Here is a 15,679-nt window from a genome sequence, read left to right as displayed (position 1 = left end):
AGCCCCTCCAATGGTCCAGCCTCTTCTCCGGGCCGCTGCAACCCTCTGCATCCCCAGAATGTGGGGGATGTCCTGGGTGCATCGGGGAGAATGTTTCTGTCCCTTTGGGAGACTTAGGGCCTCAAATTGAAACAGAACCAGTTTTCGAGGGCAGATATCGGATCCCCAAACAGGGAAACTGGCCACCCCTTGCAGACCACCCCTTGCAGACCTGTCACAGGGACCTGCCAGAAAGAGGCTGCGGGTCTGGGCGAGCCGGAACTGAGAGCAGCCCTAATGCGTTTCTTTTAACCTTGGGGCTGAAGTTGGTTCCAAACCCCAAAGGCCTTTCCCAAATGGGCCTCCTTTGTCACGATTATTATTAGAAAATCAATGGCTACGTCTCTTTCTCTGTAACGTTTTTGCCAGGAGTGGAACCAGCAGCGGCTTTGGACCAAGCTGCCCCGAGGCCTGAGGGGGAAGGGGGCTCCGTGGTGGGGGGAGCACGGCCGAGGACAGGGCCGGTCGTGCAGGCTGCTTCTCTGAGGGCTGGCGGCCTGGGGTCGCTGTAGGGTCCCGGCTGTTGCTCCACCCTTCAGAGCCGGGCCCCATCTTTCATCCGTGTTGATGCTCATAGCAGCCCCTGCTTAGGACTCTGCGACCCCCATTTTTCTATTCTGAAAATAAAGGTCCTTCGAGGCAAGGGGTTTATTTGCTTTACGTAAAGCAGTTGTGAGTCTGGTTTACTGTCTTTAGCCAGGGCTCTTTTTTCCCCGGTTGAGATGGTAGGCAGGTTGCCTCTGATTAATGAAGAGCCCGAAGTGGAGCCTCAGATCATCCCCACCCCCACGAAAAAAGAAAGCACACCGCCCCAGCCAGCTACCTTCTGCATTTACATGTGCTCTCCAGACGGGGCTCCTAATTATGGGATAATATGAGTGCATGTCTTGGAGTGATGGTGTGAGTGTTTGAGAGTATGTGTCCATCCCTAGACTTGGCAGCCGGCAGCCTGCTGTTCATGACAAGTAGGGAGTCTTCCCAGCCTGTGCTTGTCATGGCAGCCTTAGTGGCTGCTCCAGGCTGGAGCTGATGGGCCCCCCAGGGCCATGCAGACCCCACTGTGGAGGGTAGATGGTGATTCAGTCTGAATGAGGGTGATTTCTGCTTGGCTGAGCTGGCGTGTTCCTGGGGCCAGCAGTGTGTGTGTGTGCGTGTGCGTGTGCGTGTGCGTGTGTGTGTGTGTGGTGTGCATGTGTGCCACGTGGCGGTTGGTCTGCCCACAAGTGCTGGCCTGAGGCTGCTGTGGCCAGGGTCTCACGAGACCTTTGATAAGTCCCAGCACCTCTCCTCACCTGCCCTCTCGGGTGGTGGTGAAGGCAGGGCTGGGAATTTCCTCCTGCAGGATAATGAGGACAAGGGGCACGCCCTCAGGCTGGGTCTTGGCCTCTGGGCCCCGGGGAATAAGTTCTCTAGGATTCTGGAGCCAGCTCAGTGAGGCAATGGGTTTCGTGCTGCAGCCCAGCTGTGGGAAGAGGGAGTGGGAAGGGAGGAGGGTGAGATTAACAACATCCCCAGGCCTGCGGAATGGAAGGGAAGTGCACAAAAGCAGATGGGGCACATGGCTTCAGGCTCTTTGCCTGCTGCTCTGCTGGGAGAGGCAGGCTGGAACCTGGGCCATCTTTGGGGAAGAGAAGGGTGGACAGATAAGGGGCCAGCATAAAGGAAATGGGAAGGAGCTTTCAGAGGTGCACTGGATGAGGGTTGGGCGATCCCAGAGAAGGCCAGCAGTATTCCGGGGGCCAGCTGGGGCTGGGGACACTGTGACAAGACTTAGTCATTTCTTGGTTTCTTCTCGGGAGCACCATTTGCAAGATGATGTATCATTCATTCTTTCCAAAAGTCTTCCCCGCGGGCCTGGTGTTGCTTGTTGGTTGATGCAGTCGCCTTGGAGACTGACTCTCCTCCCTCCTCCACCTTCCCTCTTTTGCCTGGAAGCTCTGGCCCTCTGCCTCCGGGGCTTGGAAGAAGTTGACATCTGTTTCTTGTATCAGTCCTTTGTGCTCTGGGCGCCAACCCTGTGCAGAGTAGAGATTCTTGGTGAAGGCCAGCCAATCTAAGCCGATCCCCCACCCTGCAGAGAAACCGGGGTGTGGGCAGAGGGAGGCTGGTGGGAGGATGTGCTGAGGGGAGACAAGCCCAGCTCCAGCTTGGCCCCCTGGGCTAAGATGCACTGCCTTCTCTGGGGGAATTAGGCCCGATGGATCCTTTCCCCCACATTATGCTCAGTGCCCTCTATGTCCTGCCCTTCCTCCCAGGGGTGCAAGCTCGGGAGAAGCAGCCTGCAGAGCCCCCAGCACCTCTCCGGAGGCGGGCGGCCAGCGATGGGCAGTACGAGAACCAGTCGCCAGAACCTGCATCCCCCCGTAGTCCTGGGGTTCGCTCCCCTGTCCAGTGCGTCTCCCCAGAGCTGGCTCTCACCATCGCTCTCAATCCTGGAGGGCGGCCCAAAGAGGTGAGTCCTGGGGCCACAGAGGGTAGCAGAGCCCACCTGAACTATTGAGGAACTTGATGGTTAACTGGGCAGCAATGACCTGTCAGTAAACTCAGTAATTTTTCCTCCCTGCATCCTCAGCCTAGGTCTCCTCTCAGGCTTGTGGAATCTGGAGCCCATTTCCTTCACTAAATAACTTTTATGCCCCTACTTCTTCCATGAGCACTGAGACTGAGGTTCCCTTCTTGATTCCTAAAGGGCACCCCTTAGTAGGGTGGTAAGGATCCTGGGTATGATGTAGGTGACCACAGTCTCTAAACTCCAGGCCAGATCCTAGAGACTGACTTTGTTTTTGAGCCCTTTCTAGACGTAGGGTTTTCTTGGGAGATCAAATTTCAATGTCAAATTGTTTGTATTTCTGAGACGGTTCAGTAGTTTGAGGAAGTAGGTCTTAAACTTTAGCGAGCATAACAATCACCAGGGAATCTACTAAAAATGTAGATCCCCAAGTCCCCCCTCCAGAGATTCTAGCCTATTAGACCTGGGATGGGACCCAAGAATCTTCATTTTAAACATGCACCTGGAAGATTCTGATGTGAGTGGCCCATATTTGATAAAATCCAGGTTAACAAGTCATTCTGGCTATAAATGGCTTTTGGACATCTTTTCTCTCTTGCCTTCAGTCCCCTGCCCCCAGCGCCTTCTCTTTGGCCCTGTTGTGAAATATTTGCAAGGCAGGTGCTGCCGGACCATGGCCTTGCAGATAGCCACTTTCTATTCTCTTGGCTGCAAGGAGTTGTTGGGCTCACGGATGGCGAGGATCTCCCTTTGACCTCTGTGTTTACCGGGGGAGGGCGGCGGTCAGGCTGGTTACCTGGGAACTCCTCCTCCTCAGGGTCACAGCCACTGTTTTCCTCCCTTGTTCTTCTGCAGCCCCACCTGCACAGCTACAAGGAGGCCTTTGAGGAGATGGAGAGAACCTCCCCGACCAGCCCACCGCCCAGTGGGGGTAAGAACTTCACACTCAGCCTGCCTTCCCTGGGTCCCCTCTGGCCTGTGTAAGCACCCAGGTTTGGGGGTGCTGGCAAAGTTGGGAGGGGCCAGAACCGGTCCTTCTCATCCCTATGGCTCATTTTACTTCAGCTTCCCTCCCCCGCTTCTATTCTTTTCTGCCGTCCACGCTCACACGTCTATGGATGCAGCAGCCACAGTCCTGGGATCTGGACTGACCTACAGTGGGGCCCCTGGACTCCCGTATTATGGAGTTTGCTGGTTGCTGAGAGTCTTCGCATCCTATGTGCAAAACATCCCCCATCCTAAAGGGACTCTTTGTGACTTGCTGGTGTGTCTCTGAGACACCCCTTGACCTTCTTGCTTCTGACCCCCATTTTTGTCTGCATCCAGGCACCTCTTCCACTTCAGGCAACCTATTTAGTTTCCACCGAGGAAAGAAAGGCTCAGAACCCTCAGGCTGACCGTATCCCCATCTCATTCATCCCTTGGCTTCCAGACAGGAGCCTTTAGTCTGTATCCCCCTGATGCTCTCACAGGAGAGGCAAATCTCTGAAAGGCAGAGACATTTTTACCCAAAGAGAAGACCTGGATGAGCCCAGGAGAGGGGCAGTGTTCCTTTTTGTGGTAGAAGAGACATGAAGAGGAGCTGGAGGAGGCCTGGGAAAGCAGTGATGGAGCAGTACCAGGCTGTGAAGGACTCAGGGTCCCTGTGAGAGGCCCGGGTCGGCAGAGGTAGAGAGGCTGGCGATGCTCCAGGATCAGATTGGGTGGGCCCTGCCCAGGCTATTCATTTGTCCCGCTGAGAGGGGAGGAGGGTGAGGACAAGGGAGTTGGAGCTGGCCATGCGTTCTCCTGGTGGTCGGCTGTCCCGCAGAGGGGAGGAATGTGACACCAGTACCTGGCCCCTGTGCCAGCAGAACTCGTGTTGGCTACCATCTTGGACAGGCAGGAGGCTGAAGCTATGAGTGGATGCCATGGCTGTCCCTAGAGCAGTGCTGTCCAGTGGAAAAATAACAGGAGCCATGTTTGCACTGGAGAATTTACTAATAGCTCTATTAAAGAACATACAGGAAACTGGAGAAATTAATTGTAATGATTTTTAAATTTAACTCAAAATATCCAAAGTATTATCATTTCAATAGGTAAATCGAAATAAAAACATTAATGAGATATCCTTACAAGCTTTTTAAAAAAAATCTAAAAAGAGGCTGGTGAAATTAATTTTAATAATAGATTTTATTTAACCCCAAGGATCTAAAATATCATTTCAACATGTAATCGGTATGAAGAGATATTTCACATTCTTGTTTCATACAAGGTTGAAATCACTGTGTGTTTTACACTTACAACTTTGTTTAGACTGGCCACGCCGCCGGTGTTCCTTAGCCCCACGTGGCTCATGGCTACCATATTGGACAGTGCCAGCCCAGGGCAATCTGCTCGAGATAGCTCTGTGCCTTTTATGACTCGTGGAATGTCTCTCCCTGGTCTTAACCCCCCACCTTCACACCTGCTCCAATTCCCTGTGGGTCCAAATAGCCAGAATCCTGGCCAGCACCCTGTCTGGGATGAAGCCATCTGGGCTGGGCTAGAGTTGGGTTCTGCCACATGTTTCTGTTCGCATTCTTCTCTCCCTCCCCTTCTCCCCTTGGCCAACCCCGAGAGCCCTGGGCAGGGAGAATAAGTTAGAGGTTTCCTCCATGCACAGAGGCGGAGAAATGCGAGGAATTCTTCTCTCAGGAAGCCAAGCCTTGCCAGGCTTCAGGGCCACCCACTTGTCTGCCTCAGCAGATGGGCCAGATTCCTGGGGACTGAGGACAGGAGTGATTAGGGAGTTGGAGGTGCTGAGGGGAGCCTAGAGAAACCTCCCACCGCCTCTGTGCCCTTGTCCCCTTCACCTCCTTTCACTGGTCCACCTGTGCCTCTGCTGCACCTGCTGGGCAAACACATGCAAACTTGTGGGCTGGACAGGCTTCGTGGTCATTCCACGGACAGTGGTCTCTGAGGCTGGGCTCATTCTTCCATAATTAATCACATTCAAAGTTGCAAGATACCTCTGTGTGTGTGTGTGTGTGTGTGTGTGTGTGTGTGTGTGTGTGTGTGTGTAATGAGAGAAAGAGGGACACACAGGAGCATGCAGGCCTAGACCTACGCCATGGGTAGATGTTTGTGTCTGTACATATTTGTCCCCTCTGCTGTATTTGTCTGTTGGGCATCTCAGGGTTAGAGTGGAGAATAGGGGTGGGCCACCCATCTGGACTCTTGCGATGCCTCTGTATTCCCCCAGAAACCTATGTACACACCAGCATGTGCACAGATAAGTTATTTAAATTGCTTTCATTGAAAGATTATATTTTGGGGGGTTAGTTTCCTATAGGTCTCACTGTCTTTGGGGAGAGGGAGGAGGTGCCAGGGAGGGTCCCGGAGCTGCTGTGTGGGACCTGGGCACCCAAGGGGCACAGCTAGTCTGTTGAGGCCATCGGTGTGGGGCAGGCAGTCTTGGGCTCTGGCACCTGTGCGGCTGCATGTCCTCAGCAGCTATGGCCTCTGCAGGGTCCCGAGAGCTGCGGCAGGAGACGCAGAGCTCATTTCTTTGCTTGTCCTCAGAGGTGTGTTAGGAGACGTGGCAGCTGCCGCTGAGAAATCTCGTGACTGGGCATAGCAACTGCCCTGCAGCTCAGCTCGGAGTCCGGCCACATCCTTGGCTAATGGGAGAAAGCCTGACCGCCCTTTGTGACCTTGTGTGTTATGTGACACTTCCAACCCAGACGGGCGGCTTGGGAGGGAGCTGGGGCTCGTGCAGGGTGGTGGTGCTCTTGGCCGAGGATTGTAGAGATGGGGCTTCTCCCTCTTCCAGAACACGGAGGTTTGGCGGTTAAGAGAGCCCCCTGCTGAGAAATTCTCTCTTCGTGGGGCTTGCAAGAGACCTGTTTGGCTGGGGGCCAAAGGCCTGTGGCCGAGGGCTAGCCTGGGGACTCAGGGTTCTGCTGGTGGACCCTTGTCCTCCTTCTGTCCTTTACATGTTGTGCTGTCTTGATACTCCATTTTCTTTAAGTCCATCTGCCTGTGTGTGTGTGTGTGTGTGTGTGTGTATGTTTGTGCGTGCCTGTTTGTTTGGGGGTGGGTAGGGAAAGTGAGAGAAGGGGGTTAGAGAGAGAACAACATAGAGCAAGGCAGAGGGCACCCGAGAAACCAACGTGTATGTTATAAACCACGGCCGTGTGGAGGGACCACAGCAAAGGAACTCAGGGCCTAGGGATAGAAATTACTTTCCGGAGGTTGAGGGGCAGGGCCATTTGCTGACTTCCTTTAGCCTCTACGCTGTGGAGAAACACAGAGACGGGAGAGGGCGGTGGAGACACAGCAGCGTCCCCGGGGCTGGGGCTGGTTCGTCCGCTCGGCCTTCTGCTGCCCACCCTCCCCGACACGCCCAGGCTCAGGAGGGGTCCTCTCCCCACCCCATCACCCGCGCTCACTGCTGGGGTCTCGCCTCTTCTTCTCGGCGCAGTGCGCTCCCCTCCAGGTCTGGCCAAGACACCTCTGTCTGCTCTGGGCCTGAAGCCCCATAACCCAGCCAGCGTCCTGCTGCACCCCACCGGCGGTGAGTGGTTCCAGTGGGAAGGGAGGTGGTCGGGGAGGCTGGAGGGAGGAGTGGGGGGGTTGGAGGACCCCTGTGGTCCTGGGCAGGGCCCAGAGGTGGTGGGTTCTCAGGACCCTTCTGGAAACAAGGTGGCAGCTTAGCTCTGTGTCCATGCTGAGATCAGGCCTCGGTGGGGCTCTCTGTGCGGGGTTTGAGGGGGACGGATCCCTCTGTAGCCTTCCTGCCATTGCCTGGTGGGGTCAGTGCCGCTCCCAGCATCCTCTGACATGGGGGTTTGGAGGCCTGCCCTATTTCCTTGGAGTCGGTTAGGTCTCTGCCGGAAGCCTAGCTTCCACCCGCAGCGTCCAGGCGCTCGTGTACACGCACACACCCCCGGCTCACACCTCGTCACAGTTCCCGGCTCCTCTCCTCCCTGTGGGGAAGGGGCACGTGGGGGCCCTGGGCCCTCAGTGGCCGTTTCCAACAGGCTGAGCCCAGAAACTTGCTCCCTAGACTCTGGTTTTGGGGCTGGGCTGGGACTCTGGGGACAGCTTTGCTTCTTTTCCTTAGTCACCAGAAGACTGATCCAGCCAGGTAGGCGGGCAGTGGCGTGCAGGTGTGACCCACGCAGACACAGCGGGGCACAGCCTCCCACTCAGGATGTGTCTGCATGGCCAGGGACGCCAGGTCACTGGCTGGGGGAGCTGCCTGTCACCAGGCCAGCACACTCCTGCTTGAGGCGCGGGAGCTGTGACAAGGACACCGGGCCTGCTGTTCCCAAGAGCGAAGCTCTCAGCGGTGCGCCCTGAGTGCCTCGCCACCCTGGAGCCCCGGGGGCCTGTCTGGGTGGACCACAGCCCTCACCCTGCGGCTCTTCTGGAGAGTCCGTCTCTGGCCCCGTCTCACCCCTGCTTTCCCACCTCCCTTTTCTCAGCAAAGTCTCTCTCTCAAGAAATAACCCCCGTTAATCCATCTCTCTCTCTCTCCTTTTTGCTCTTCCTCTCCGCTTCATCACCTGCCTCTCTTTCCTGCCTCTCCTTCCTCCTCACCTCTCTTCCCATCTTCCCTCAGAGGAGGATGAGGGGAAGGTGGTGACACAGCTTTCTGAAGGTAAGTGTGGCATTGCCGTGCGGCTGCTTCCCGCTCTCCGGGTCTGGGAATGGCTTTTCACTCCGTTTGCTCTGCCTGACCTGGGGGGCCAGCCCTCTTCTCTGATCAGGTCTCATGTGACTGAGCGCATAGCCCCCTGGTCCCCACCCCTGTGCTGAGCTGTCACTCCGGATGCGGACTGAGGCGCTCACGCTCGCAGAGCGCGGGTCCGGGCACGGACAGGGTCCCGGCGCTACTGCAGTGCCACCTTGCCGACGAGACACCCCTCCCCCGGCGGTGCTTCCGCCCGCCTGCCTGGGGTGCAGCAAGCCCCTTCAGAGGGCGGGTCTCCTTATCCCGTTTCCCGGGTGAGCCCCACGTTTATAGCTCAGAGCACGGTTTCTCAGCCTCGGCACTACCGACGTTTAGGGCCGGACAGTTCTTAGTTGTGGGGCCGCCGTGTGCATTGTAGGATGTTTAGCAGCGTCCCTCACCTCTACCTGCTACACGCCGGTCGCGACAGTCAAAATGGCTCAAACATGGCGGATAACCACCCCTGGTCAGAGCCGCTGTCTTGGAGCCACAAGCTGCCTTCTTGAAGCCCTTGCCTGGTTTCATTTCAACACAGATGGTAGGACGTCTGTCTTTCTGGGATCTTGGATGACTCTGGGGATTTTGGAAAAGCTATGGACTCACCCCTATACAGATGCCTCCGGATATCCGTGCACATAATTGTGACAGGTTCAAGGAGTTAGCACATCTGCGTCCTGGCTTAACCCCTGATTTAGATGAACTCGCATCGCACACAGAGAAGCAGAGAGGGGATGTAACCTGGTTGAAGGCCTTTAATGTATTAGGAACATAATTCAAATGATGACTCAGAGCAGCAGGTGGAACGAGGGGAATGCCGGCCTGTGCGGCCTGGGTGGCCTGGGCATCTATGTCCCCGTCTCTACCGGGGTTGCTTGGACGTGCTGGGCGCCGCCGAGCACCGTCCAGCTTGGATGTGTTAGATGTTCTGACTTCTCATCTTGGCCCTGGAGCTGTGTGGCCTGGTTTCTTTAAACAGTCCGTCCGGTTTCTTTCCTTCTTTCTTTCTTTTTTTTTGACTGCACCACGGCTTGTGGGATCTTAGTTCTCCAACCAGGGACTGAACCTGGGCCCTCAGCAGTGAGAGCGCAGAGTCCTAACCACTGGATCGCCAGGGAATTCCTCCATCTGGTTTCTTAAGCCCACTTCCCACTTCCCTTTGCACTCATTACCTTGATTTTCTATCCCCAAATTGGGCATGGGCTGTGCCCCTCTGAATCTGCCATCACCCACAAAAGATGGCTGGAGTTTCCCATAAAGCTTTGCTCACTCCTAGCCAGCCAGAGTTCTGGCAACAATGCCAGGCTGCCTGGGGGGTGCAGAACAAGGCAGCCCCCCAGCAACAGATCCCAGAATGGGGAGAGCCACAGCGGGGCCTCACCCCCGGTCAACCTCATACCCGGGGAGAGGACCTTCCCCAGGCTGGTGGCTGGCTGCTGGTTCCCAGCAGGAGTCTAGAATCAGCTGGGGCCCGGAGCCGGTGTGCGTGTGCTGTGTTCCACGTGCACACCCACACAGGAGGCTCTTGGGTCTCTTCGTGGTTGCTGATCTCCACGGACTGGTGGGACCCACACGCTCTCCAGTGGGAAGGTCTGAGGGTGACAGGCCCTGGCTGTGTGTTCCCCACTTTGGGGTGACACTTCAACAGATCGGAAGTGACACCTGACCCTTGCACCTTATGAGTGACTCTCAGCCTACAGGGCCCCGAGCCCTCTGACCCTCTTCCATCTGTCCTGGAGCCACAGAGTTTGCAGGGGAAGGTTCTTAGGGATCGACTCTACCACACCCATCGTTTTCACAGACGTGGAACTGAGGTCTGTGTTGTGGGGTGAGGGTGGGGCATCTTCCGAAGGTCACAGTTAAGAGGAAGCAGGGCTGAGACTGCTGGACTTACTGGTCTCCTGTCTCCTAATCAAGGGGCTGTTTCAAAGCCCTCCTCCTGCCTCCAGGCGCCATGCCCTGGGATTCCAGCATGGGGATCGGAATTGTTGTCAATCCCCTCCCTGGGGAGGGAGGTGGGTGGAGGCAGGGGACATTCCATTTTTCCTGACTCATGCATCACCTCCCGGGTCAGACTTTGCTGACCCTCTGAAGCACTGCTTGATTTCCCTGCTGATACTTTGATGGGAAATTCAGAAAAAGATGCTTGCGAGGAAAAATAATCAGAGACAGACAGACTTATTCAGCTAGGGGAAAAAAAGACTTTAGGAGAGTCTGTTCCGTTCAGTGTGCCGTGCTAAATGCTTTACATTCATTCATTCTGTCATTCGTTGATTCATTGATTCAACAAATATTTTGTGTGCCTCCTATGTGCCAGGCACTCTGGGGATATAATGATAAGCATACTATGATTCCTAATCTCGTGGAGGGAATTCACGAACCGGCGCCAGAATTAAATTATCACCGAGAATTAAGTATTGAGATAAGTGCTCCAGAGCAAAGGGATACAGTTTTATGAGACCCTGGCTCATAAAAGAAGAAGTAAGATGGGAGGGTGAGTGACATTAACTCAGTGACACTGGGATGGGAGAAGAGCATTCCATGTAGAGGTAAAGGGCATGTGCAAAGGCCCTGGGGTGGGAGGAACAGCATGTTTTTTTCCATGAACTGCAAAGTCAGTGAAGTGAGAGCAAGGGAGATCTGGAGGCCGGAGCAAGGGCGGGGAGTGTGGTACAGAGTGAGGGTCAGCAGGCAGGGGCGGAACCGTGTGGGTCATTGTCACATCATCTTGTTTAATAATCACAGAAGCACTGTGAGGAAGGTGGTAGGAACCCCGGTTTGCTGATGAGGAGGTGACATGTACGGATGTTAAATGACTTGTCCAGGCCCAGACAGTCAACTGGGGGCACGGCTGAGAGCCTACGCTGGATCAGCCCATGGAGGCTGCCCCTTTCCATGTGATCGCACGGGGCACAACCTCTAAACATAAACAGTGTCTTTACTGGGTACCCTTCTCCATGAAGGAAGGAGAGGAAGAAAGCCTGTAACAGTAAAGGCATGATATCCTCGAGATATCAAGGATATCTTCCCAGTGGGGAAACAGGGAAAGAAATTGCTGAACCTTCTTTCCTGGAGGAACGGGAACAGGGAACATTCAGCTTAGGTTCTGTCTGTTCAGATGATTAGATGGGATGGATGTGGCACAAAGGAAGACAGTGGACTAGAAATGGCCCCTCTGGGGATCCTTCCTGCTCTGAGATCCTCGGTGATGGGTGTACTGTGGCATCTGGGTATTTTCGGGTAGTGCTCAGATTTACTGAGCACCTACTCTGTGCCAGGTCCTGTGCTAGGTAGGTACTGAGGGCTTAAAGATGAGTGAGCTAGCCTGGTAAAGACAGATATCTCCGCATAAGGTAGAAGTGCTGAGCTGGGGGAGGAACAGGGTGTGATGGGAGCTCAGAGGAGGGCTGTGTGGCCCAATCTCAGAGTTTGGAATTCTAACTTTTGAGCTCCTGGACTGGGCCTCGGGGGTTTTACTTCCTCCCTCCCCCTTATCCGCATGTCTTCATTTCACTTGGAGCGGGCAGGCCCTTTCTCTCCAGGCAAAGAACCTTTTCTGGGAGGCAGGAAATGCACTTCAGGGTGTGGGTGAAGAGCTGAGAGTGCCCCCAGCCTGGTGGGGCTAAGTCACTCAGCCTCACGTCCAGCTGCTCTCAGCCTCCAACAGCCACTTGGAATGGGTTTGGGCTCCTGGAATGTTCTACACGAAGCACCCTCCCTGGCCCCTCCTCTCCTGCCCTTCCCAGTTCCCGTTGCCTCTGGGTGCAGCTGCTTGGGATCGGCAGAGAGGAGGAAAGCCGCAGGAGAGCGGGCAGAGGGAGGCAGGCACAGGCACGGCTCGGGTACAGGTGGGCAACGGTGGGGCTGCTTATAAACCGGCGTTGCAACTAGTGGAAAGAATTAGAAGGGACTTTCCTTCTCTTGTCACTCGATCCTAGCTGGGCAGGTGAGTATCCTCATTCCCATTTTACACATGAGGAAACTGAGTCCCAGAAACGTTCAGCAGCCTGCTCCAGGTCACCCCTCCAGTAAGTGAAAGAATGGGGAGCCCACAGGTTGTATGTTGTACTGAGGTAGGGAGGAGAGAGGGAGGATGGGGACAGACAGGAAAAGGGAGGTATTTTCAATATGGAAATCTGAGTCTGAAAACTTGGGAAAATGGAGGTTTTGGCCCAAAAGGTTGGTTTTGAACAGTTCTGGAGATGGACTTAGAAAATCAAATATCTTCCCAAAGATCCCTCCTGCTCTGGGTTCATGAGGAGCAGAGATTGAGTGAAATCTCTACCCCTGATTTGGGCCTGGAAGGTCAGCCAACCAAGGAAGAGGATGGATGTAGAGAGTAAGGTGAGGGCAGAGCCAGGCGGGCTGGGCCTGAAATCCACAGGCTGCGAGCCCCAGAGCAAAGCCCCCAGGCTAGTTGGCCACCTAAACTCATAGGGCTGCTTCCAGCCCTCGTGGTGGGAATGGCCGCTGGTGCTTCTCCCTGGGTAAGCAGTCCTGTCCGCCAAGTTCAGATGCTGAGTCCTCTGAGAGCTCCTCTGTAGCTTAGGATCTGATGGGAGTGGGGACGGCGCTCATGAGCCTGATGCCTTATGAATGTGGCCATCCTATAGGATCTCAGGTTTTCTAATATCTCCAACTTTCTAACATACAGTCCCATTGATGTTCTGTGCAAACTACACTCAGGCTCCTGTCACTATGTCTGGGCCAGAAGGAGTTAGTGGGGATGCAGCCTTGATTGACGGCAAACAGAGCAGATGGGAGTCAGCATCTGTGGTCCCAGGCTTGGCTCCGTCCTGACTCTGGCACCAGGTGGTGTGGGCGGCCTTACCTCAGTTCTACTGCTGGTAAAAGCAGTACGTGTACTTTTTTACAGGATGGGGTGCTTATGTGAGTTGGTAATATAGCATGAGTTGCTTACCCACTTCAGGTCTTGGCAGGAAACAGATGGCTCATTCCAATGGGGCAACCGAGGAGACAGTGGACTATTTAGAAGGTCTGGGCAAACCAGCGAGGGATGGTGAAGCACCCCACCACCGGGTGGCCCTCCTAGCAGGAGGTGGGAGCCATCCGCACGCCAGGCCTGGAGGAACCAGGAGGGAGCTGGAGGAGAGGGCCCCCGACTGGAGCTGGGATCTTGGGTGGAAGATGCAGCCCTGGCACTTTGACCTTCTCTCCTCACCACCCCCCATCCCCTCCTGGTCCCTCATACTAGCCAGCGGCCGAAGGTCAAAGCCATGTGGAGCCCTGAGCCCGGGGGTCTGGGGGATGCGGTCAGTAAAAGCTGGCCTGCAGGGACACAGAGCAGGTTGAGGAGTGGATCAGGAGGACATGGCAGGTGGAAAAGATCACCGACTTCAGGGCTCACCATGTGCATTTTAGCACTTTCTTTTTTTTTTTAATTAATTATTTATTTATTTATTTATTTTATTTTTGGCTGTGTTGGGTCTTCGTTTCTGTGCGAGGGCTTTCTCCAGTTGCGGCAAGTGGGGGCCACTCTTCATCGCAGTGTGCAGGCCTCTCACTATCGCGGCTTCTCTTGTTGCGGAGCACAGCCTCCAGACGCGCAGGCTCAGTGATTGTAGCTCATGGGCCCAGTTGCTCCGCGGCATGTGGGATCTTCCCAGACCAGGGCTTGAACCCGTGTCCCCTGCATTGGCAGGCAGACTCCCAACCACTGCTCCACCAGGGAAGCCCACCATGTGCATTTTAGCTTGAACTTTTGGGGTCAGCAAGAATTCAAGAGAAGGAGAAAAACGAACGTGTGCCTTTTAGGTCTTAGGTATTGTGCACCTCTGTGTGGGTGGGGCGGAGGGTCAAGATCACACAGCTACTAGTTTGTGGGACAGAAACTTATTGAGGACTTACTGTGTGCCAGGCACTGCAAATACAGATCCGCAAGGAGCCCGGGGCTGCCAGGGGGCAGATGGATCCCCTTGCCATCTCTGGGTGGGAGAGAAGGGTGCTAAGCGCTGTGGGCACCAGCGTGAAGCCGAGAGCCTGGAGGTGTCCAGGAGGAGTTTTCAGAGAGTGACCCCGGGAGGTGAGGGATGGTCAGGGAAGGTGGGCTCTGGCCTTGGGTCTCAATTGCCATTTCTGTGGGCATGAGGGGTCCTGTCTGAGGTCTCTTCTGTCAATCTGAGTTACCCCAGAGCATGGAGCCAGCCCCCCAAGGCTAAAGACACACTGAAATTCTTGGCTTCCCGATTTTCACCTGGCGGTATGTGCAGGGCCCGAGAGTAGGGCCTGGACAAGACTGCCTGGGTTCCTAGGCCAATTCTGCCACATTCTATGTGTGGCCCGGGCAAGATACCTACATGCTCCAAATTCTACTCTCCTCATACAGTTGTTTGCTATTTTTACTATTATTAATAGCCCTGTGGAGCTGGCTCTTCTCTGGCTGATGGGCTGGAGTTCTGGGTAGCAGCCAACTCTGGGTGTCCCAGGCGGCTGTGGCCCCTCTAGGCCACCCAGAACCAGCAATGAGAGTCAGGAGATGGTAGCCGTGGCCACTGATTGGCTGTGTGTTCTGGGGCAAATCGCTCCACCTCTCTGGGCTGAGCAGACAGGTTACATCAGGAGCCAGCAGTCTATGGCCAAATCCGGCCCATCATCTATTTTTGTAAAGAAAGTTTTATTGTAACACAGCCATGCTCATCGCTTTATGTATTGTCTGTGGCTGCTTGCGCAATAACAGCAGCAGAACTGAGCAGCTGTGAGAGAGACCGTCTGGCCCTCTAAGCCTGAAATATTTACTGTCGGGCGCTTTTCAAAAAAAGTGTGCTACCCATCTCTTAGCTCCAGCAGGGCCTCAGGCTTGGACGGCATGGCATCATTGCCTTTGGAGGGGCTGTGGCCTGGGGCTTCTGTGAGGTGGGTGGGTGGCCTGGGCTGGTTGAGGGGGCTTTTGAGGAGGCCTTGCTGGCCTCTGCCCACATGGACTCTATCTCTGGGTGCCGAGGTGGCTGGTCCTGTGTCACCCTGGGCCGGGTCCCTGGAATAGGCTGCCCCACGCCCGTGCCTTTGCAGACCTCTTGCCCCAGCCCCATTCACTGTTGCTGTTGGTTGGAGGGAACTCCGTGTGGATACTAAAAGATACACTGGCAGCCTCTGGCTGGAGTTGTATGCAGACCGCCACTGCAGGCCTCCTCTGTAAAGGGCCCTGTTCTAAAGGACCATCCTCTCCCTGGGTCCACAAGCCTCTGGGCCTGGATGCAGGATATCGGGCCTGGAAGTCACCTCAGAGACCAGGGCCTGTAGCGGCCCCATAACACCTTGGTGATTGGGCTCCTTCCAAAGTAAAGTTTTCTTTGGGCTGAGGGGAGGGGGCTATGCTCTGGCTCAGTGGCCAGCACAGTCCGGCTGCAGTGCCCCCTGCCTCCGCCCGCAGGGCTGCACAGGCTCTGCAGTTCTTCCATTTCTGAGGCTGGTTTCAG

At 55.2% G+C, this 15,679-nt stretch overlaps 1 protein-coding gene across 11 annotated transcripts in view; it reads left to right on the top strand.

Moving 5' to 3' along the window:
* The window catches only part of TNS1 (tensin 1), a 230,354-nt gene that overhangs the window by 191,669 nt on the left and 23,006 nt on the right, over window positions 1-15,679 (top strand). For 6 of the 11 annotated variants that reach the window (XM_082467414.1, XM_082467418.1, XM_082467419.1 and 3 more), the window contains 4 exons: window positions 2,295-2,491; window positions 3,404-3,479; window positions 6,993-7,085; window positions 8,136-8,174. In XM_082467414.1, the coding sequence (XP_082323540.1) occupies window positions 2,295-2,491; window positions 3,404-3,479; window positions 6,993-7,085; window positions 8,136-8,174 (405 nt within the window). The remainder of the gene's footprint in view (window positions 1-2,294; window positions 2,492-3,403; window positions 3,480-6,992; window positions 7,086-8,135; window positions 8,175-15,679) is intronic. The other 5 variants (XM_082467416.1, XM_082467417.1, XM_082467420.1 and 2 more) reach the window with 2 other exon arrangements.

Source organism: Balaenoptera physalus, assembly GCF_965194825.1.
Source record: "Balaenoptera physalus genome assembly, chromosome: 6".
NCBI classification, from domain to species: Eukaryota; Metazoa; Chordata; class Mammalia; order Artiodactyla; family Balaenopteridae; genus Balaenoptera; species Balaenoptera physalus.
Note: the sequence above shows the minus strand (reverse complement) of the source record. Positions and strands in the feature narration are given on the sequence as shown.